Below are 22,500 nucleotides of genomic sequence, written 5' to 3' on the forward strand. Positions count from 1 at the left end.
CTCTGTGTGTGTGTGTGCTGGTTGAGTTAGCCCGCGGGCTGCTGCTGTGAGTTTGGCAGTCTTTTGTGTAAAACTCCTGACACTGAACAGCCTCTAATAAACAGCACAAACAGGCAGTTATATAACAACACAACAGACAGCAGAACAACAACGTACAATAAATACAGTTTCGCTGGTGAGTGTGAGTGTGTGTGTGTGAGTGTGTGTGAGTGTGTGAGTGTGTGTGGTTGTTCTATTTTTCAACATTTCTTCATCCATTACAGTTACAGGCCATTTCTGTTACTGTGCCTTTAAGACTGATATATGTAAATGAGCTCTATTCTGAGGAGTGGGACAAAACTGCTGTAAAATAAAGGGGCGTGGCTAAACTGCTGTAGGCAGAGGGGGCGGGGCTAAACTATTGTAAGCTGAGGGGGTGGGCTAAACTGCTGTAAAAATGAAGGGGCGGGGCTAAATCGCTGTAGGGCGAAGGGGCGGGGCTAAACCGCGGTAGGCATAAGGGGCGCGGCTAATCTGCTGTAGGATTAAGGGGTGGGGCTAAACTGCTGTAGGATGAAGGGACGGAGTCAATTTGGACTGTGTGCTCTGGGCAGTGAACAGTACATTTTGAAAGTTCAACAGTGTTTTTATTTTTACATCAAACTCCTTTGTTTTTGTGTTTCAGGCCCTTTAAGAACTTTTTGTAGTTCCTTTCATTTCTTTTGCCAGGTTTTCTTTTCACAGCTCAGTCCTGCGCAGAACAGCCTTTGTGGCTTCTGTACAGTTGAATCGGTCAGGCCGCTCTGTCCGCTGAGTCCGTTTGTGCAGGTCTTGCATCCTCAGCACTCTCTCCGGGTCCGCACTGTTTTGCTGTGGTATTTAATGGGCAGCCCCCAGCGTCTCATCAGATAGACATCAAACATGTACATACTGCCCGGATTTAGCCCTTCAATAACTGCTGTAGTGACTGCTCGCCGTGGGTCCAGTTCCTGGAAGTATTTACAGAGGACCCGCTCTGACGCTGGACGCGACTCCGGACCCAGGCAGCGGTCAGTGACGTCCGGTTTGTTGGAGATCTGTCTCTGGTATAAACAGTACAGGCTGCGCTCCTCCGTGCCCATCCAGGCCAAAGTGACCGAGCTGCAGCTGCGCAGTTTATTGAAGGACTTCAACTGCAGAGTGACCGGCAGGACCGGCACCCCCCGGCGGTGGAATGCTGATGACGCCTGCATTTTCATGCACACCTTCGACCTTTCTGGGTCCAATTTGGGTGTTGTTGTAGTGTCCAGTGTCTGCAGCTGAATGAGGTATGAAGGCCCCCCCTGGAGCCAGATTTGGGCCAGTTGGTCCCCCACTTCCTGTGAGGAAAGCAGGTGCCCCCTGCTGGACACGGTCACTTTAGCCTTTGTTGAGTTGCAACTGTGCAGGGTCAGCAGGCCGTTCTGCTGCCCACCACGGGGCCTGAAGCTGAAGCGCTTCTGACCTTCTGACGCCAAGCTTAGAGTGACCCATTGCACCTGACCATCCCTCAGCGGGGTTACAACTCCACGGGCTTCAGTGTGAGTGTGCACGAATGTTCCAGTGTATGTGGCGCTCGTTCTGTTCACCTGATCAATCACAAACACATCAAAGTAGTACTGGGTGTCTGGTAGGAGGTCGGAGACAGTGCACACACTCTCCACCTCCCTGCATACACAGGCTGGATCCGCAAAGTCTGCCTGTATCACAGCAGAGGAGCCGTCATCCTCAAACATGTCCCACTGCTGCCAGGTCTTCAGTAGCCCTCCATCTTTTTCCTGCTTGTCCCTCCTCCCTTGTTTCCTCCCTCGTTCTCTGTGCTTCCTTGACTCCTTGCGGGCGGCGCACACATTCCTGAAGTTGTGTTTGCGGTTCACTGTCACGCAATACTTGTAGTTGTGCTTCTTGCTGTGTTTTGATGTCTTGGTGACAGACGGACTTGGTGTCCAGCTCAGAGTAACGCTAGTCATCCCGACCCCTAGCGTGTGGACCCGGGGGTCAGTGGGCAGCTCAGGAAAAGCCCCTGAGGGTCCAGGACCTTCATGAAGATAGACATCCACTTGTGTGTCTTGTTCTGTGGATTTGAGCTGCAGGATGTAGATGGATGCCGGACCATATGCAGGACCCTCATAGGTGTCCGCTGCGCTGCCGGAGTAGCTGTGGATCAGTGCCTCCATCCCAGATCCTCTCCACCACACCTCTGGAAAACTCTTCTTGGTGCTCCCTGGAGATCAGAGACACTTGTCACATTCTGATTTTACACGTAATTTAATGGAAAAGTGCAGCAAAACATCAGCACTGGTTCCAAATGTGGCTGATCAGCCACGACGTGTTTGGCATCTCACCACTGGAGCCATGAGGCTAATGTACAACCCCAATTCCAGTGAAGTTGGGACGTTGTGTAAAACATAAATAAAAACAGAATACAATGATTTGCAAATCCTTTTCAACCTACATTCAGTTGAATCCACTACAAAGACGAGATATTTAATGTTCAAACGGATAAACTTTGTTGTTTTTTGCAAATATTCACTCATTTTGAATTTGATGCCTGCAACACGTTCCAGAGAAGTTGGGACAGGGGCGTGTTTCCCACTGTGTTACATCACCTTTCCTTTAACACTCAATAAGCGTTTGGGAACTGAGGACACTGATTGTTGAAGCTTTGTAGGTGGAATTCTTTCCCATTCCTGCTTGATGTCCAGCTTCAGCTGCTCAGCAGTCCGGGGTCTCCGCTGTCGTATTTTGGGCTTCATAATGTGCCACACATTTTCAATGGGAGATGGTCTGGACTGCAGGCAGGCCAGTCTAGTACCCGCACTCTTTTACTACGAAGCCACACTGTTGGAACACGTGCAGAATGTGGCTCGGCATCGTCTTGCTGAAATAAGCAGGACGTCCCTGAAAAAGACGCTGCTTGGATGGCAGCAGATGTTGCTCCAAAACCTGTATGTACCTTTCAGCATTAATGGGCCTTCACAGATGTGCAAGTTACACCTGTGGAATGTTCCAAACAGGTGTTTTTTGAGCATTCCTCAACTTTCCCAGTCTTTTGGGAAAGTTCTTTGGAATGTGCTGCAGGCATCAAATTCAAAATGAGTGAATATTTGCAAAAAACAATAAAGTTTATCCATTTGAACATTAAATATCTCGTCTTTGTAGTTTATTTAATTGAATATCGGTTGAAAAGGATTTGCAAATCATCGTATTCTGTTTTTATTTATGTTTTATACAACGTCCCAACTTCATTGGAATTGGGGTTGTAACTAACATACCCTAACAACTGGCGTGGTGCTAACTGCATGCCTAAATCATCACATTCTGATCAGAAAATGAGTGGAGCTTTCTCCATCGGTCCAGCGCTGCCAGGTCCAGTTCTTGGTGCTCAAGATTAGGACACTCGCAGCTGAAGCTGACAACTTATCGAATTCTACACTAAAGTAAACAAACATTATTGCATCAGCATTTAGAACACCAGGTATATTAGCTAGGACAGGGGGTCGATGTGTGGATTGACAGAAGTAATACATTGTAAAAATCAAGCTAGAAAGGAGGCTAACACTAACATTATTAGCATTTCTGCCTCCATAGAACAAGCAGTGGGAACAATGGACTAGAACTAGAACCATGAGGTTCCAGTGACTCCGTCGTGGCTGTGCTTGTTTTTGAATGCACTGCGGAAAAGCTTGGTTTCTGTTCTCTGTGAACGTTGAGTAAAGTACATTAGCATCGCCAGAGACGGTAGCAGAATGCCGTCTGTTCTTTTGTGTGATTTCAGCAGCCGTTAGCACCGGGTTGTGTTACTCAGAAGGAAACGTGGCTCCGCTGATCGGGAGCATGACGGGACCTCGCGTTTGATTTTCTTTGGCTGAACTTTTGCTTGAACTGCTCGTTTAATCAAAAGCCTTCCTTCTGAAAATGTTTGAATGTTTCACACATAATTCTGTTTTCCCACGGAAGCTTCATTACTTTTGTCAGTGAACTCTGAGAGCAAATGTTTCATAATCAAAGTGAATAATTTACGGCGGCGGATGGGGACCCTCAAGTTTGCGGGCTGAATGATTTATTCGTCACTTTATGACTTCATAATGCTGTTTCTCCTGACAGGCTGAGGGAGTGTGAGTGCACTCCGAGGCTGAGGCTGCTTACGAGCCGATAAAACACCAAACAGCAGCCGAACACGAATACGTCCTCCGAGCCGTCACTGGAGCTCAGATAACGGAAGCTGCATTAAGCGCTTTTTTCTCTCATCATTATTCTGTTTCTGTACCTCACCATCTCTTCAACACACCCACATCAGCTCTTTTCTTCTGTCTCTCTCTATCTGTCTCTCTCTCTGTCTTTCTCTCTCTCTCTCTCTCTGTCTGTCTCTCTGTCTCTCTCCCTCTCTCTGTCTGTCTGTTTCTCTCTCTCTCTGTCTGTCTCTCTCTCTGTCTTTCTGTCTCTCTCTGTCTTTCTCTCTCTCTCTCTGTCTGTCTCTCTGTCTCTCTTCCTCTCTCTGTCTGTCTGTTTCTCTCTCTCTCTCTGTCTGTCTCTGTGTCTCTCTCTCTCTCTCTCTCTCTGTTGTCTGTCTCTCTCTCACTCTCTTTGTCTCTCAGAAAGAACATCATCGTGTGGTTTAAGGTTACACACACAGAGGTTTTGTTGAGCAGAAATGGTCTAAAGCTTTAGTCTGTGGGATGTTTAGATGATAATCTTAATTTGATCTAAATGTCACCTCAAATCTTCATGCTAACCCTGTCCAGTGGATCTCAGAGACGTCTAAAGCTGCCATTTACAGTATAAAGAATGCTATTTTTTTTTCTGAGGCTCAGAGGAGTGAAGCTCTTTCAGCTCAAGCACAACACACACCCGTAACCCAACACCACACACACACACACACACACACACACCAGAACTAAAGCTAAACCTGCTGCCGCTCACATTCAAATAAATCACCTCCGATGTCCTCTTCCAGGCTGTTAAATAACAAACTGCTCTCTGTGAAAACCTGGGATGCACAAGGACATCAAATATCAGCACATAAGGAAAAAGGATGTTTAGACTCGCCAGATATTTCAGCTTGATGTGTGATGTATTCATCAAACTCCAGAAAAGCTGAACGTTCAAGTGAAAAAATGTGCATTTTATTCCCTTTATGACATTTGTAATCCTACAGAACTAAACATTATATTTCTCTGTAGTGCCAGTCCAGTTAGATTCAGTCCCAATTTGTGTATTTTATAAATGTTTATACAGATAAGTACAGGAACAATATGTGATATCAGCCCATATTTCCCACATTGACGCATCGCTATAAAAGTGTTATAGACAAACTTCAGAATTCTGATAATAATCTTATATCTTTCATTATATCTAATCTCAAGCCTATTTGAGATTACAAGTTTTTACAGCACAGTCTAAGGCAAATGTGTGATCATTTTCCGCTGGAGATTTCCAGTTTCCATTGTATGAGATCCTCTTCCAATCTTGTCCAATGGAATCTCTCTTCTGATCAGATCCTAAACTCCTCACCATTACACAGAACAGACAACATGCTGAACTTGAACTTTAGCAGACCTGCCCAGCAAAACCCTCAGCTTCTTAAATCATCACTTCATCTTTCAAACTCTCTCACCCCTGCATATCACCACCCCATGCATTCTTCCTCCACTTATTGCAATCTGCACTCCATCCATCCCTCATCCTTTACTCTAAACCATCATATCTACCCTACCACACCCTGACTCATTTATTTCACTCTCTCAGGGCACCACTTCACTCCCCTCTTCAATTAACCTCGTCTGCCCTTCCACCTGCCGACCAGCAAGATCTTTTCCACCTGCTGTTGGATGTTTGGCGAAGCAGCTGGAGAGAAACTAAAAACTGCTGAGGAAATGAGATTCAGATCCTTTCATACGGTTTTCTCCTTTCAAAGTTCAACTGTGAAGTACTTTCTGAAAAGTCATCTTTCTACAGAAGGAAACTGGATGCATTCATAGTCAACATAGGTTTACTTTCCCCTCATTAACCCCACCCCCCATTTTTTACTCCAGAAGCTTTTGTCAGTTTTGTTCGAAGACAAGGTGAACTGGATCTGCCAATTCTTTTTCCAGACTCCACTCACATCAGCAGCGCTTTTTCTACTCCCTAACATTTTTCTCCTCTTTCTTCAAATGACTTTTTCCACCTACTGACATCCAGCAATCCAACCACACACCTGAATCCCATCCACAGTGCTCTAGACTCTCCCAGGACCTACTGCCTTTCATCAAATCCATCATAAACAGCTACATACGGTCAGGTCATGTACATGCTTTCAAGACTAGCAGGATGGTAAAGTCCACTATAGACACCTACGATATAAGCAATAACAGACCAATATCTCTGTTCTCCTCTAAAAATATTGAGCCATTGAGAAGCAGTTGTTCTGTTTCTCACCAATCCTGTGCTCAAAGCAGGAAAGTCTACAAAAACCACCCTTAAAACAAGAACCAATCGACAATCACCGTTCAAACAGGAACAATCAACAGAAACCACCCTTCAATTTCTGCAGTTGTGCAAAATCTACAGTTTCCCTTTGGGATAAACAAAGTTCTATCTACCTATCTATTTTCAGTAACCAGCCTGCAAAGAGGAACACTCAACAGAAACAGGTCTGCAAACAGGAACACTTGTGAGAAACCACCCTTCAAAGAGGAACACTCGACAGGAACCGGCGTTCAAAAAGAAACACTTGACAGGAACCAGACTTCAAAAAGGAGCACTTGACAGAGACTGCCCTTCAAAGAGGACTGCTCAAAAGGATATGTTCTTCAAAGAGGATCACTCAACAGAAACTGTTCTTCAAAGTGGAGCACTTGACAGGAAGCAGCCTTCAAAAAGGAGCACTTGACAGAAAGCACCCTGGACAGAGGAACACTCGACAGGAACCACCCTTCAAAGAGGAACACTTGACAGAAACCACCATTCAAAGAGGAACACTTGACAGAAGCCACCTTTCAAAGAGGAACACTTGACAGAAACCACCCTTCAAATAGGAACAGTCAAAAGACGCCACACTTCAAAGAGGAATACACAACAGGAAGCACCCTTCAAACAGGAACACTTGACAGGAATGACCCTTCAGAGAGGAACACTCGACAGGAATCACCCTTCAACATTCAATAGAAGCCAGCCTTGACAGAGGAACACTCAACAGAAACCACACTTCAGAGAGGAACACTTGACAGAAATCAACCTTCAAAGAGGAATACTCGACAGGAACCACCATTCAAAGTTGAACACTCAATAGAAGCCAGCCTCGACAGAGGAACACTCAACAGAAACCACCCTTCAGAGAGGAACAGTTGGCAGAAACCACCCTTCAAAGAGGAACAATCGACAGGAACCAACCTTCAAAGAGGAACCCTTGACAGGAACCACACTTCGAAGATGAACACTTGACAGGAACCACCCTTCAAAGAGGAACACTTGACAGAAGCCACACTTCAAAGAGGAACACTCAGCAGGAGCCAACCTTCAAAGAGGAACACTCAACAGAAGCCACCCTTCAAAGAGGAACCCTTGACAGGAACCACCCTTCAAAGAGGAACACTGGACAGGAATCACCCTTCAGAGAGGAACACTCATCAGGAATCCCCCTTCAAAGAGGAAGACTCAACAGGAAACACCCTTCAAAGAGGAACACTCGGCAGGAATCACCCTTCAAAGAGGAACACTCGACAGGAATCCTCCTTCAAAGAGGAACACTCAACAGGAATCACCCTGAGGAGGAGCACTTGACAAAGACCTGCCTTCAAAGAGGATCACTCAACAGAAACTGTTATTCAAAGAGGATCACTCAACAGAAACTGTTCTTCAAAGAAGAAACACTCAACAGAAGCCACCCTTCAAAGAGGAACCCTTGACAGGAACCACCCTTCAAAGAGGAACACTGGACAGGAATCACCCTTCAGAGAGGAACACTCATCAGGAATCCCCCTTCAAAGAGGAAGACTCAACAGGAAACACCCTTCAAAGAGGAACACTCGGCAGGAATCACCCTTCAAAGAGGAACACTCGACAGGAATCCTCCTTCAAAGAGGAACACTCAACAGGAATCACCCTGAGGAGGAGCACTTGACAAAGACCTGCCTTCAAAGAGGATCACTCAACAGAAACTGTTATTCAAAGAGGATCACTCAACAGAAACTGTTCTTCAAAGAAGAAACACTTGACAGAAACTGTTCTTCAAAGAGGAACACTCGACAGAAACTGTTCTTCAAAGAGGAGCACTCGACAGAAACTGTTCTTCAAAGAGGAGCACTTGACAGAAACCACCCTGTAAAGAGGAACACTTGACAGAAACCAGCATGTATAGAGGAACACTCGACAGAAATTGTTCTTTATAGATGAACACTCAACAGAAACTGTTCTTCAAAGAGGAACACTCAATAGAAAACACCCTACAAAGAGGAACACTTGAGAGGAATTGGTTTTCAAAGAGGAACACTCGACAGAAACTGTTCTTGAAAGAGGAACACTCAACAGAAACTTCTTCAAAGAGGAACACTTGACAGAAACTGTTCTTCAAAGAGGAACACTCGACAGAAACTGTTCTTGAAAGAGAAACATTAGACAGAAACTGGATATTAGACAGGAACCGCACTTCAAAGAGGAAAACTCAACAGAAGCCAGCCTTCAAAGAGGAACACTTGACAGGAACCAACTTTCAGAGAGGAACACTTGACAGAAACCACCCTTTAAAGAGGAAGACTCAAAAGGAAACACCCTTCAGAGAGGAACACTCAGCAGGAGCCAACCTTCAAAGAGGAACACTCGACAGGAACCAACCTTCAGAGAGGAACACTTGACAGAAACCACGCTTTAAAGAGGAAGACTCAACAGGAATCACCCTTCAAAGAGGAGCACTTGACAAAGACCTGCCTTCAAAGAGGATCACTCAACAGAAACTGTTATTCAAAGAGGATCACTCAACAGAAACTGTTGTTCAAAGAAGAAACACTCGACAGAAACTGTTCTTGAAAGAGGAATACTTGACAGAAGCCACACTTCAAAGAGGAACACTCAACAGAAGCCACCCTTCAGAGAGGAACACTCAGCAGGAGCCAACCTTCAAAGAGGAACACTTGACAGGAACGACCCTTCAGAGAGGAACACTCAGCAGGAGCCAACCTTCAAAGAGCAACACGTAACAGGAACTGGCCTTCAAAGAGGAACACTCGGCAGGAATCACCCTTCAAAGAGGAACACTTGACAGGAATCACCCTTCAAAGAGGAGCACTTGACAAAGACCTGCCTTCAAAGAGGATCACTCAACAGAAACTGTTATTCAAAGAGGATCACTCAACAGAAACTGTTCTTCAAAGAAGAAACACTTGACAGAAACTATTCTTCAAAGAGGAACACTCGACAGAAATTGTTCTTCAAAGAGGAACACTGGACAGAAACTGTTCTTCAAAGAGGAACACTCAACAGAAATTTTTCTTCAAAGAGGAACACTTGACAGAAACTGTTCTTCAAAGAGGAACACTCGACAGAAACTGTTCTTCAAAGAGGAACACTCGACAGGAACTGTTCTTCAAAGAGGAGCACTCGACAGAAACTGTTCTTCAAAGAGGGGCACTTGACAGAAACCACCCTGTAAAGAGGAACACTTGACAGAAACCAGCATGTATAGAGGTACACTCGACAGAAATTGTTCTTTATAGATGAACACTCAACAGAAACTGTTCTTCAAAGAGGACCACTCAATAGAAAACACCCTACAAAGAGGAACACTTGAGAGGAATTGGTTTTCAAAGAGGAACACTTGACAGAAACTGTTCTTGAAAGAGGAACACTCAACAGAAACTTCTTCAAAGAGGAACACTCGACAGAAACTGTTCTTCAAAGAGGAACACTCGACAGAAACTGTTCTTGAAAGAGAAACATTAGACAGAAACTGGATATTAGACAGGAACCGCACTTCAAAGAGGAAAACTCGACAGAAGCCAGCCTTCAAAGAGGAACACTCGACAGGAACCAACTTTCAGAGAGGAACACTTGACAGAAACCACCCTTTAAAGAGGAAGACTCAAAAGGAAACACCCTTCAGAGAGGAACACTCAGCAGGAGCCAACCTTCGAAGAGGAACACTCGACAGGAACCAACCTTCAGAGAGGAACACTTGACAGAAACCACGCTTTAAAGAGGAAGACTCAACAGGAATCACCCTTCAAAGAGGAGCACTTGACAAAGACCTGCCTTCAAAGAGGATCACTCGACAGAAACTGTTCTTCAAAGAGGAATACTTGACAGAAGCCACACTTCAAAGAGGAACACTCAACAGAAGCCACCCTTCAGAGAGGAACACTCAGCAGGAGCCAACCTTCAAAGAGGAACACTTGACAGGAATGACCCTTCAGAGAGGAACACTCAGCAGGAGCCAACCTTCAAAGAGCAACACGTAACAGGAACTGGCCTTCAAAGAGGAACACTCGGCAGGAATCACCCTTCAAAGAGGAACACTCGACAGGAATCACCCTTCAAAGAGGAGCACTTGACAAAGACCTGCCTTCAAAGAGGATCACTCAACAGAAACTGTTATTCAAAGTGGATCACTCGACAGAAATTGTTCTTCAAAGAGGAACACTGGACAGAAACTGTTCTTCAAAGAGGAACACTCAACAGAAATTTTTCTTCAAAGAGGAACACTCGACAGAAACTGTTCTTCAAAGAGGAGCACTCGACAGAAACTGTTCTTCAAAGAGGAGCACTTGACAGAAACCACCCTGTAAAGAGGAACACTTGACAGAAACCAGCATGTATAGAGGAACACTCAACAGAAGCCACCCTTCAAAGAGGAACACTCAACAGAAGCCACCCTTCAAAGAGGAACCCTTGACAGGAACCACCTTCAAAGAGGAACACTCGACAGGAAACACCCTTCAAAGAGGAACACTTGACAGGAAACACCCTTCAAAGAGGAACACTCAACAGGAATTACCCTTCAAAGAGGAACACTCTACAGGAAACACCCTTCCAAAAGCAACACTTGCCAAAGACCTGCCTGCCTTCAAAAGGATCACTCAATAGAAACTGTTCTTCAAAGAGGAAAACTAGATAGAAACTCTTCTTCAAAGAGGAGCGCTTGACAGAAACCACCCTGTAAAGAGAAACACTTGACAGAAAACACCATGTATAGAGGAACACTTGACAGACATTGTTCTTCAAAGAGGAACACTTGACAGAAACTGTTCTTCAAAGAGGAGCACTTGACAGAAACCACCCTGTAAAGAGGAACACTTGACAGAAAACAGCATGTATAGAGGAACACTTGACAGAAATGATTCTTTATAGATGTACACTCAACAGAAACTGTTCTTCAGAGAGGAACACTTGACAGAAATCACCCTTCAAAGCGGAACACTTGACAGAAGCCACCTTTCAAAGAGGAACACTTGAAAGAAACCATGCTTCAGAGAGGAACACTCGACAGGAACAGTTCTTTAAAGCTGAACACTCAATAGAACTCTTCTTCAAAGAGGAGCACACGAAAGGATTCACCCTTCAAAGAGGAACACTTCACAGAAACCAACCTTCAAAGAGGAATACTCGACAGGAACTGTTCTTTAACGCAGAACACTCGATAGAACTGTTCTTCAAAGAGGAGCACTCAAAAGGAATCACCCTTCAAAGAGGAACACTTCACAGAAACCAACCTTCAAAGAGGAATACTCGACAGGAACCAACCTTCAAAGAGGAACACTCGACAGGAACCACCCTTCAAAGAGGAACACTTGAAAGAAGCCACCCTTCAAAGAGGAACACCCAAAAGAAACTGTTCTTCAAAGAGGAATACTTGACAGGAACCGGCATTCAAAGAGAAACCCTCAACAGAATCCAGCCCTCAAAGAGGAACACTCAACAGAAACCACCATTTGGAGAGGAACACTTGACAGACACCACCGTTCAAAAGAGAAACACTCGACGGGAACCACCCTTCAAAGAGGAACACTTGACAGAAGACACCCTTCAAAGAGGAACACTCAACATAAACTATTCTTCAAAGAGAAACACTCAACAGAAACTGTTCTTCAAAGAGGAATACTTGACAGGAACCAGCATTCAAAGAGAAACCCTCGACAGGAACCACCCTTCAAAGAGGAAAACTCAACAGAAGCCACCCTTCAAAGAGGAACACTCAACAGAAACTTTTCTTCAAAGAGGAACACTCTACAGAAAACAGCCTACAAAGAGGAACACTCAACAGAAACTGTTCTTCAAAGAGGAATACTTGACAGGAACCGGCATTCAAAGAGAAAACCTCAACAGGAACCACCCTTCAAAGAGGAAAACTCAACAGAAGCCAGCCTTCAAAGAGGAACACTCAACAGGAACCAACCTTCAGAGAGGAACACTTGACAGAAACCACCCTTCAAAGAGGAGCACTTGAAAGGAATCACCCCTCAAAGAGGAACATTTCACAGAAACCAACCTTCAAAGAGGAATACTCGACAGGAAGCACCGTTCAAAGTCGAGCACTCAATAGAAGCAAGCCTTGAAAGAGGAACACTCAACAGAAACCACACTTCAGAGACAAACAGTTGGCAGAATAATCCTTCAAAGAGGAACACTTCACAAAAATCACTCTTCAAAGAGGAACACTCGACAGGAACCGACCTTCAAAGAGGAACACTCGACAGGAACCACCCTTCAAAGAGGAACACTCAACAAGAACCACCCTTCAAAGAGGAACACTCAACAGAAGCCAGCCCTCAAAGAGGAACACTTGACAGAAACCACCCTTCAAAGAGAAACACTTGACAGAAGCCACCTTTCAAAGAGGAACACTTGACAGAAACCACCCTTCAAATAGGAACAGTCAAAAGAAGCCACCCTTCAAAGAGCAATACTCGACAGGAAGCACCCTTCAAAGAGGAACAATTGACAGGAAAGACCCTTCAAAGAGGAACACTCGACAGGAACCGACCTTCAAAGAGGAACACTCGACAGGAACCACCCTTCAAAGAGGAACACTCAACAATTACCACCCTTCAAAGAGGAACACTCAACAGAAGCCAGCCCTCAAAGAGGAACACTCAACAGAAACCACCAGTTGGAGAGGAACACTTGACAGACACCACCGTTCAAAAGAAAAAAACTCGACAGGAACCACCCTTCAAAGGGGAACACTTGACAGAAGCCACCCTTCAAAGAGGAACACTCAACAGAAACTGTTCTTCAAAGAGGAACACTCTACAGAAAACAGCCTACAAAGAGGAACACTCAACAGAAACTGTTCTTCAAAGAGGAATACTTGACAGGAACCGGCATTCAAAGAGAAACTCTCGACAGGAACCACCCTTCAAAGAGGAAAACTCAACAGAAGCCAGCCTTCAGAGAGGAACACTCGACAGGAACCAACCTTCAGAGAGGAACACTTGACAGAAACCACCCTTCAAAGAGAAAAACTTGACAGAAGCCACCTTTCAAAGAGGAACACTTGACAGAAAACACCCTTCAAATAGGAACAGTCAAAGGAAGGCACCCTTCAAAGAGGAATACTCGACAGGAAGCACCCTTCAAAGAGGAACAGTTGACAGGAACGTCCCTTCAAAGAGGAACACTCAACAGGAACCGACCTTCAAAGAGGAACACTCGACAGGAACCACCCTTCAAAGAGGAACACTCAACAAGTACCACCCTTCAAAGAGGAACACTCAACAGAAGCCAGCCATGAAAGAGGAACACTCAACAGAAACCACCATTTGGAGAGGAACACTTGACAGACACCACCGTTCAAAAGAGAAACACTCGACAGGAACCACCCTTCAAAGGGGAACACTTGACAGAAGCCACCCTTCAAAGAGGAACACTCAACAGAAACTGTTCTTCAAAGAGGAACAGTCAAAAGAAGCCACCCTTCAAAGAGGAATACTCGACAGGAAGTACCCTTCAAAGAGGAAAACTCAACAGAAGCCAGCCTTCAAAGAGGAACACTCAACAGGAACCAACCTTCAGAGAGGAACACTTGACAGAAACCACCCTTCAAAGAGGAGCCCTCGAAAGGAATTACCCCTCAAAGAGGAATATTTCACAGAAACCAACCTTCAAAGAGGAATACTCGACAGGAACCACCGTTCAAAGTCGAGCACTCAATAGAAGCCAGCCTTGAAAGTGGAACACTCAACAGAAACCACACTTCAGAGACAAACAGTTGGCAGAATAATCCTTCAAAGAGGAACACTTCACAAAAATCACTCTTCAAAGAGGAACACTCAACAAGAACCACCCTTCAAAGAGGAACACTCAACAGAAGCCAGCCCTCAAAGAGGAACACTCAACAGAAACCACCATTTGGAGAGGAACACTTGACAGACACCACCGTTCAAAAGAGAAACACTCGACAGGAACCACCCTTCAAAGAGGAACACTTGACAGAAGCCACCCTTCAAAGAGGAACACTCAACAGAAACTGTTCTTCAAAGAGGAACACTCTACAGAAAACAGCCTACAAAGAGGAACACTCAACAGAAACTGTTCCTCAAAGAGGAATACTTGACAGGAACCGGCATTCAAAGAGAAAACCTCGACAGGAACCACCCTTCAAAGAGGAAAACTCAACAGAAGCCAGCCTTCAACGCGGAACACTCAACAGAAACCAACCTTCAGAGAGGAACACTTGACAGAAACCACCCTTCAAAGAGGAGCACTCGAAAGGAATCACCCCTCAAAGAGGAACATTTCACAGAAACCAACCTTCAAAGAGGAATACTCGACAGGAACCACCGTTCAAAGTCGAGCACTCAATAGAAGCCAGCCTTGAAAGAGGAACACTCAACAGAAACCACACTTCAGAGACAAACAATTGGCAGAATAATCCTTCAAAGAGGAACACTTCACAAATATCACTCTTCAAAGAGGAACACTCAACAAGAACCACCCTTCAAAGAGGAACACTCAACAGAAGCCAGCCCTCAAAGAGGAACACTCAACAGAAACTGTTATTCAAAGAGGAACACTCTACAGAAAACAGCGTACAAAGAGGAACACTCAACAGAAACTGTTCTTCGAAGAGGAATACTTGACAGGAACCGGCATTCAAAGAGAAACCCTCGACAGGAACCACACTTCAAAGAGGAAAACTCAACAGAAGCCAGCCTTCAGAGAGGAACACTCAACAGAAACCAACCTTCAGAGAGGAACACTTGACAGAAACCACCCTTCAAATAGGAACAGTCAAAAGAAGCCACCCTTCAAAGAGGAATACTCGACAGGAAGCACCCTTCATAGAGGAACAGTTGACAGGAACGACCCTTCAAAGAGGAATACTCGACAGGAACCACCGTTCAAAGTCGAGCACTCAATAGAAGCCAGCGTTGAAAGAGGAACACTCAACAGAAACCACACTTCAGAGACAAACAGTTGGCAGAATAATCCTTCAAAGAGGAACACTTCACAAAAATCACTCTTCAAAGAGAAACACTCGACAGGAACCGACCTTCAAATAGGAACAGTCAAAAGAAGCCACCCTTCAAAGAGGAGTACTCGACAGGTAGCACCCTTCAAAGAGGAACAGTTGACAGGAACGACCCTTCAAAGAGGAACACTCGACAGGAACCGACCTTCAAAGAGGAACACTCGACAGGAACCACCCTTCAAAGAGGAACACTCAACAAGTACCACCCTTTAAAGATGAACACTCAACAGAAGCCAGCCATCAAAGAGGAACACTCAACAGAAACCACCATTTGGAGAGGAACACTTGACAGACACCACCGTTCAAAAGAGAAACACTCGACAGGAACCACCCTTCAAAGGGGAACACTTGACAGAAGCCACCCTTCAAAGAGGAACACTCAACAGAAACTGCTCTTCAAAGAGGAACACTCTACAGAAAACAGCCTACAAAGGGGAACACTCAACAGAAACTGTTCTTCAAAGAGGAATACTTGACAGGAACCGGCATTCAAAGAGAAACTCTCGACAGGAACCACCCTTCAAAGAGGAAAACTCAACAGAAGCCAGCCTTCAGAGAGGAACACTCAACAGGAACCAACCTTCAGAGAGGAACACTTGACAGAAACCACCCTTCAAAGAGAAAAACTTGACAGAAGCCACCTTTCAAAGAGGAACACTTGACAGAAACCACCCTTCAAATAGGATGCAGTCAAAAGAAGCCACCCTTCAAAGAGGAATACTCGACAGGAAGCACCCTTCAAAGAGGAAAACTCAACAGAAGCCAGCCTTCAAAGAGGAACACTCAACAGGAACCAACCTTCAGAGAGGAACACTTGACAGAAACCACCCTTCAAAGAGGAGCACTCGAAAGGAATCACCCCTCAAATAGGAATATTTCACAGAAACCAACCTTCAAAGAGGAATACTCGACAGGAACCACCGTTCAAAGTCGAGCACTCAATAGAAGCCAGCCTTGAAAGTGGAACACTCAACAGAAACCACACTTCAGAGACAAACAGTTGGCAGAATAATCCTTCAAAGAGGAACACTTCACAAAAATCACTCTTCAAAGAGGATCACTCAACAAGAACCACCCTTCAAAGAGGAACACTCAACAGAAGCCAGCCCTCAAAGAGGAACACTCAACAGAAACCACCATTTGGAGAGGAACACTTAACAGATACCACCGTTCAAAAGAGAAACACTCGACAGGAACCACCCTTCAAAGAGGAACACTCAACAGAAGCCAGCCTTTGAAGAGGAACACTCAACAGAAACCACCATTTGGAGAGGAACACTTGACAGACACGACCCTTCATAGAGAAACACTCGATAGGAGCCAACCTTCAAAGAGGAACACTCGATAGCCCACCCTTAAATGAGAAAATCTCGACAGAAGCCACCCTTCAGAGAGGAACACTCAACAGAATCCACCCTTCAAAGAGGAACACTCGACAGAAGCCAGCCCTTAAAGAGGAACACTCAACAGAAACCTCCCATCCGAGAGGAACACTTGACAGAAACCACCCTTCAAAGAGAAACACTCGACAGGCCATCCTTCAAAGAGGAACACTTGACAGAAGCCACCCTTCAAAGAGGAACACTTGACAGAAGCCACCCTTCAAAGAGGAACACTCGACAGAAGCCACCTTTCAAAGAGGAACACTCAACAGAAACCTCCCTTCAAAGAGGAACACTCGACATAAGCCACTAATGCTTTAATAAAAGTGCTCAAGTGGTGGAACGAACATCTGCTGGCTATTCATGCAGTCCTTTACTGTCTCCATTGGAGAGTGAAGACCTATTTGTTGTAAAACTTTTAAATTAAAATGATCTTGCACTTAACACATTTAGTCATCTCTGAGTGTTGTGTGTTTGTGTATCCAAGTATTGGTGAGTATCTGCTACTCTCAGATTCCAGGGTATCCGTTTGTACTGGTTTAAAAATACATTTTCCAAGTAGATGAAACAGCCCTTGAGTAAGTTGCTCTGGATAAGATTTCTGCTAAACACTGTAAATGTAGGCACACAGTTTGCACAATGCTAATTCCAGTGTTTAAATTCCAATGCTTTGAAGTTAACTTCCGCTCTACAGAAGCCAACTTCAGAAACCAAACACGTCTGATCGAATACATCTGGGGTAAAGTCAATGTGTAAAATATCCCCTGGTAATTGGGAGGTTGGGGGGTTTGATTTACCAGATTCGGTAGCAATAAAACATTCAATTAACAATTCTTTGTTGGAAATTTCTAAGTGTTCTGGGAGAATCTTTCTCTTTTTATTTTGGTATGAATCATGAAAACTTGTGGTGTAAAATAACAGCCCCACATCCTCTGGTTATTAATTAGCATCTATTTTTGCCACACACTGTAGATTGCAAACAGGTTTGTTTGGTAATAGGGTGTCACACACTGTTTAATCCAGACCTCTTATATCTTTTCTTTCTCTTTTTGTTTTGGAGCTGTTTGTATCCTCTTTTGCAGCCCTTTGTTTTGTACTGTTTACCGGCTGGCCCCCTACAAATGTACCACATTCCTTTGTATGTCTCTGGGGTTTAAGTAGGTGCTCCTCCAGCAGAGCACAGTTAAGACAATTAGCCTAGAGCATTCTGGGAGTCGAAGTTTCTAGCTGCTATGGATGAGGGCTGCTGCTGTCCTCTGCTAGTAGCAGTCGGCACAGAATAACTCCTTACAAATGTAGCTGATCAGCCAGGACATGGTCAGTGCCTGTGGTTTGCATCTTTAGTTTTGAAGGTAAAATCCTGTTTTGTCCATATATTAACAGCTGAAAGAGGACACTGTTCCTGGTAAACCTCACATTTAGTGTATTTGGCTGGTTTGTCCTTCAGCGAGCGTGCGGTCAGACTCCACTCCACGGCTCCTGAACAGGGACTAACGGTCAGCTCCAGAGAAAGCGTCTTCTTCCGCACAGTGAAATAGAGCCTGCAGACACATTGGAGATGGTTTTAATACAGACTTATCACAAGTCAGAAGAACAGCAGATGGTCAGATGATGCTGAAGGAAGAATCTAAGCAGGATTTTAGCCCTAACCCTAAAAAGTACACTCCATTAACAAGCTAGCTAGTGACACATCAGCCCTGACACCCGTCTCCACCCACTCCATCCTGCCTGCACCCTCTTCTTCACCTCTTTTCTACACTGTCCATTGCTCTGGATGGTTGACCCAAGATATTTGAAGTCATCCACCTTTACAACCTCTACTCCTTGCATCTTCACCTTTCCACCTGCCTCCCTCTCATTCACACACATGTATTCCGTCTTGTCTCTACTGACCTTCATTCCTCTCCTCTCCAGTGCAAACCTCCACCTCTCCAGATTCTCTTCCACCTGCTCTCTACTCTCACCACAGATTACAATGTCATCTGCAAACATCATGGTCCATGGAGCCTCCTGCCTGACCTCATCTGTCAACCTGTCCATCACCATTGCAAACAAGAAGGGGCTCAAAGCTGATCCCTGATGTAACCCCACCTTCACCTTGAAACCATTTGTCACTCCAACTGCACACCTCACCAATGTCTCACTATCCTCATACATGTCCTGCACCACCCTAACATACTTTTCAGCTACACCTGACTTCCTCATACAGTATCACAGTTCCTGTCTTGGCACCCTATCATCTGCCTTCTCTAGATCCACAAAGACACAATGCAGCTCCTTCTGACCTTCTCTGTACTTCTCTACCAACACTCTCAACACAAAACTGGCATCTGTGGTGTTCTTTCTGGGCATGAAACCCAACTGCTGCTCACTGATCTGGACCTCTCGCCTTAGCCTTGCTTCAACAACTCTTTCCCATACCTTCATGGTGTGGCTCATCAACTTTATACCTCTGTAGTTTCTGCAGCTCTGCACATAACCCTTGTTCTTAAAAATGGGGACCAGTACACTGCTTCTCCACTCATCAGGCATCCTCTCACTCTCCAGGATTCTGTTAAACAACCTGGTTAAAAAGTCCACTGCCTTCTCTCCTAAACATCTCCATACTTCCACAGGTCTGTCATCTGGACCAACTGCCTTTCCATTCTTCATCCTTTTTAAAGCTGCCCTCACTTCCACCTTACTAATTCTCTGCACTTCCTGATCCACTATCTCTCCCCCATTGTCCTCCTCTCTCTTGTTTTCCTCATTCATTAGTTCTTCAAAATCCTCCTTCCATCTACTCAACACTCTCTGTTCACTCACTAGTACATTTCCCTCTCTATCCTTTATCAGCCTAACCTGCTGTACATCTTTTCCAGCTCTATCTCTCTGTTTAGCCAAACGATACAAGTCCTTTACTCCTTCTTTACTGTCCAACCTCTCATACAGCTCATCACAGGCCTGAGCCTTTGCCTTTGCCACCATTCTTTTCGCTATGCGACTAGCCTCCCAGTACTCCTGCCTACTTCCTTCATCTCTCTGGTTATCCCACTTTTTCTTAGCTGCCTTCTTCTGAATACTCTCCTGGACTTCCTTATTCCGCCACAAACTTTCCTTGTCTTCTTTCCTCTGACCAGATGAAACACCCAACACATTCTTGCCAGTTTCTCTCACCACCTTAGCTGTAGTTTCCCAGTCCTCAGGTAGCTCCTAACTGCCCCCAAGGGCCTGTTGCAATTTTTCCCTGAACTGCCTGCAACCATCCTCCTCCTTCAGCTTCCACCATCTAATCTTTGGCTCTGTCTTCACTCTCTTCCTCTTCTTTGTTTCGTAATGTCATTCTACAGACAACCACCCTATGCTGCCTTGCTACACTTTCCCCTGGCACCACTTTACAATCTCCAATCTCCTTTAGGTGGCATCTCCTGCTAAGGATATAATCCACCTGTGTGCACCTCCCTCCACTCTTGTATGTCACCCTGTGTTCTTCCCTCTTGTGAAAATACGTGTTCACCACAGCCATTTCCATTCTCTTTGCAAAATCTACAACCATCTGACCTTCCGCATTTCTGTCTTTCACACCATCCATACCCAGCACCTCTTCATCCCCTCTGTTCCCTTCACCAACATGTCCAGTGAAGTCTGCACCAATCACTAATCTCTCCACTCTAGGGACACCATCTACCACTTCATCCATCTTACTCCAAAATTCCTCTTTCTCCTCTAACTGACAACCAACCTGTGGTGCATATGAACTGACCACATTCAAAATCACACCATCAACCTCCAACTTCAGGCTCATGATCCTGTCTGACACTCTCTTTACATCCAGAACACTTTTCCCAAGCGATCGTTGTTAACCCGGGCCTCGACCGATCCGGTATGGCATCATATTCGTGATCCGCATGATAGTTTTACACTGGATGCCCTTCCTGACCCAACCCTCACCCTTTATCCGGGCTTGGGACCGGCAGCAGAAGCACACAAAGTACACCCCTAATGGCTGGTTTTATAATGTGATAATAGCGGCAAATTATTAAAATAAATGCTTCTGATTGAGTATGTGTGTAACTGTGTGTGTGTGTGTGTGTGTGTGTGTGTGTGTGTGTAAGTGTGGATGTGTGTGTGTGTGTGTGTGTGTTTATGTGTGTGTGTGTGTGTGTGTGAGTGTGGATGTGAGTGTGTGTCTGTGTGAGAGTGTGTGACTGTGAGTGTGGATGTGTGAGTGTGGATGTGTGTGTGTGCGCACATATGTGTGTGAGTGTGGATGTGAGTGTGTGTGAGTGTGGATGTGTGTGTGAGTGTGTGAGAGTGTGTGAGTGTGAGTGTGTGTGTGTGAGAGAGAGAGAGAGTTTGTGAGTGTGGATGTGTGTGTTTGTGTGTGAGTGTGTTTTATGTGTGTGTTAGTGTGTCTGTTAGTTTGTGTTTGTGTGTTAGTGTGTTTGTAAGTTAGTGTGTGTGTGTGTTAATATGTATTTATGTGTGTGTGTGAGTGTGTGAGTGTGGATGTGTGTGTGTGTGAGTGTGGATGTGTGTGAGTGTGGATGTGTGTGTGTGTGTGTATGTTAATGATTGTGAGTGTGTGCACACATATGTGTGTGTGTGAGTGTGTGTGTCATTGTGTCAGTGTGTGTGTTTGTGTGTGTGTCATTGTGTCAGTGTGTGTGTGTGTCTGCTTGTGAGTGTGTGTGTCAGTGTGTGTGTGAGTGTGTTAGTGTGTGCGTATGTGTGTCAGTGTGTTAGTGTGTCTGTTAGTTTGTGTTTGTGTGTTAGTGTGTTTGTAAGTTAGTGTGTGTGTGTGTTAATATGTATTTATGTGTGTGAGTGTGTGAGTGTGGATGTGTGTGTGTGTGTGAGTGTGGATGTGTGTGAGTGTGGATGTGTGTGTGTGTGTATGTTAATGATTGTGAGTGTGTGCGCACATATGTGTGTGTGAGTGTGTGTGTCATTGTGTCAGTGTGTGTGTTTGTGTGTGTGTCATTGTGTCAGTGTGTGTGTGTGTCTGCTTGTGAGTGTGTGTGTCAGTGTGTGTGTGAGTGTGTTAGTGTTTGTGTGTGTGTATGTGTGTGTCAGTGTGTGTGTGTGTCTGTGTGTGAGTGTGTGTGTGTGTGTGTGTGTGTATACCTGCGAGTGCGTCCGGTGTTCAGGTAGACAGGTGTGTGTGTGCGGTCAGTCAGCCAGGCAGTGGGCCGTAGTGGGACCTCGTTCTCCGGCTGCAGGGCTGAGAGGGGTGGAGCTCCGGACAGCAGCAGGGTCAGCGTCAGTGTCGCCACTGAGACACTCATACTGACCTACACATACATCCATGGGGGCGGAGTCAGGGACACCATAGAAAAAGTATGAATGCACTGCTGTTAAGATTAAGCAGAAAGTGGGCGGAGCTACTGAAGGTACATATTCCACAGGACTGACGGAAGTTTAAGCGGCTCTGAGTGACTCTGACAAGAGCAGCAGACTCAGCAGCAAGACGGAGACACGAGCCTCAATGCAGCGACATACGCACTCAGTGTGTGTTACTGTTTCACAAACTCTGTTTACTTATCTGGAGTAAAAGATTCTACTGGAGGGGTCTCAGAGGAAACTGAGACCCCATTTACACCTGGGCACTTCATACGTTTTGAGTATCAGGATTATATCTTTATGAGGTCATAGAAAAATAAATTAAACAAATCCAAGACACATTTAAATCAGATA

At 45.1% G+C, this 22,500-nt stretch overlaps 1 protein-coding gene across 2 annotated transcripts in view; it reads right to left on the reverse strand.

The window, feature by feature from the left end:
- ndnfl (neuron-derived neurotrophic factor, like) overlaps positions 1 to 22,500 on the reverse strand; it is a 33,031-nt gene that overhangs the window by 94 nt on the left and 10,437 nt on the right. The window contains exons 2-4 of one of the 2 annotated variants that reach the window (XM_037541781.1): positions 21,931 to 22,097; positions 18,241 to 18,365; positions 1 to 2,221 (exon numbers count right to left, since the gene is read on the reverse strand). The exon at positions 1 to 2,221 is cut by the window's left edge and continues 94 nt beyond it. In XM_037541781.1, coding sequence (XP_037397678.1) covers positions 819 to 2,221; positions 18,241 to 18,365; positions 21,931 to 22,091 — 1,689 coding nt within the window. In that variant the 5' untranslated portion in view covers positions 22,092 to 22,097 and the 3' untranslated portion in view covers positions 1 to 818. The remainder of the gene's footprint in view (positions 2,222 to 18,240; positions 18,366 to 21,930; positions 22,098 to 22,500) is intronic. The other variant, XM_037541782.1, reaches the window with a different exon arrangement.

This window comes from Pygocentrus nattereri, chromosome 10 (genome assembly GCF_015220715.1).
Source record: "Pygocentrus nattereri isolate fPygNat1 chromosome 10, fPygNat1.pri, whole genome shotgun sequence".
In the NCBI taxonomy this organism is placed as follows: domain Eukaryota; kingdom Metazoa; phylum Chordata; class Actinopteri; order Characiformes; family Serrasalmidae; genus Pygocentrus; species Pygocentrus nattereri.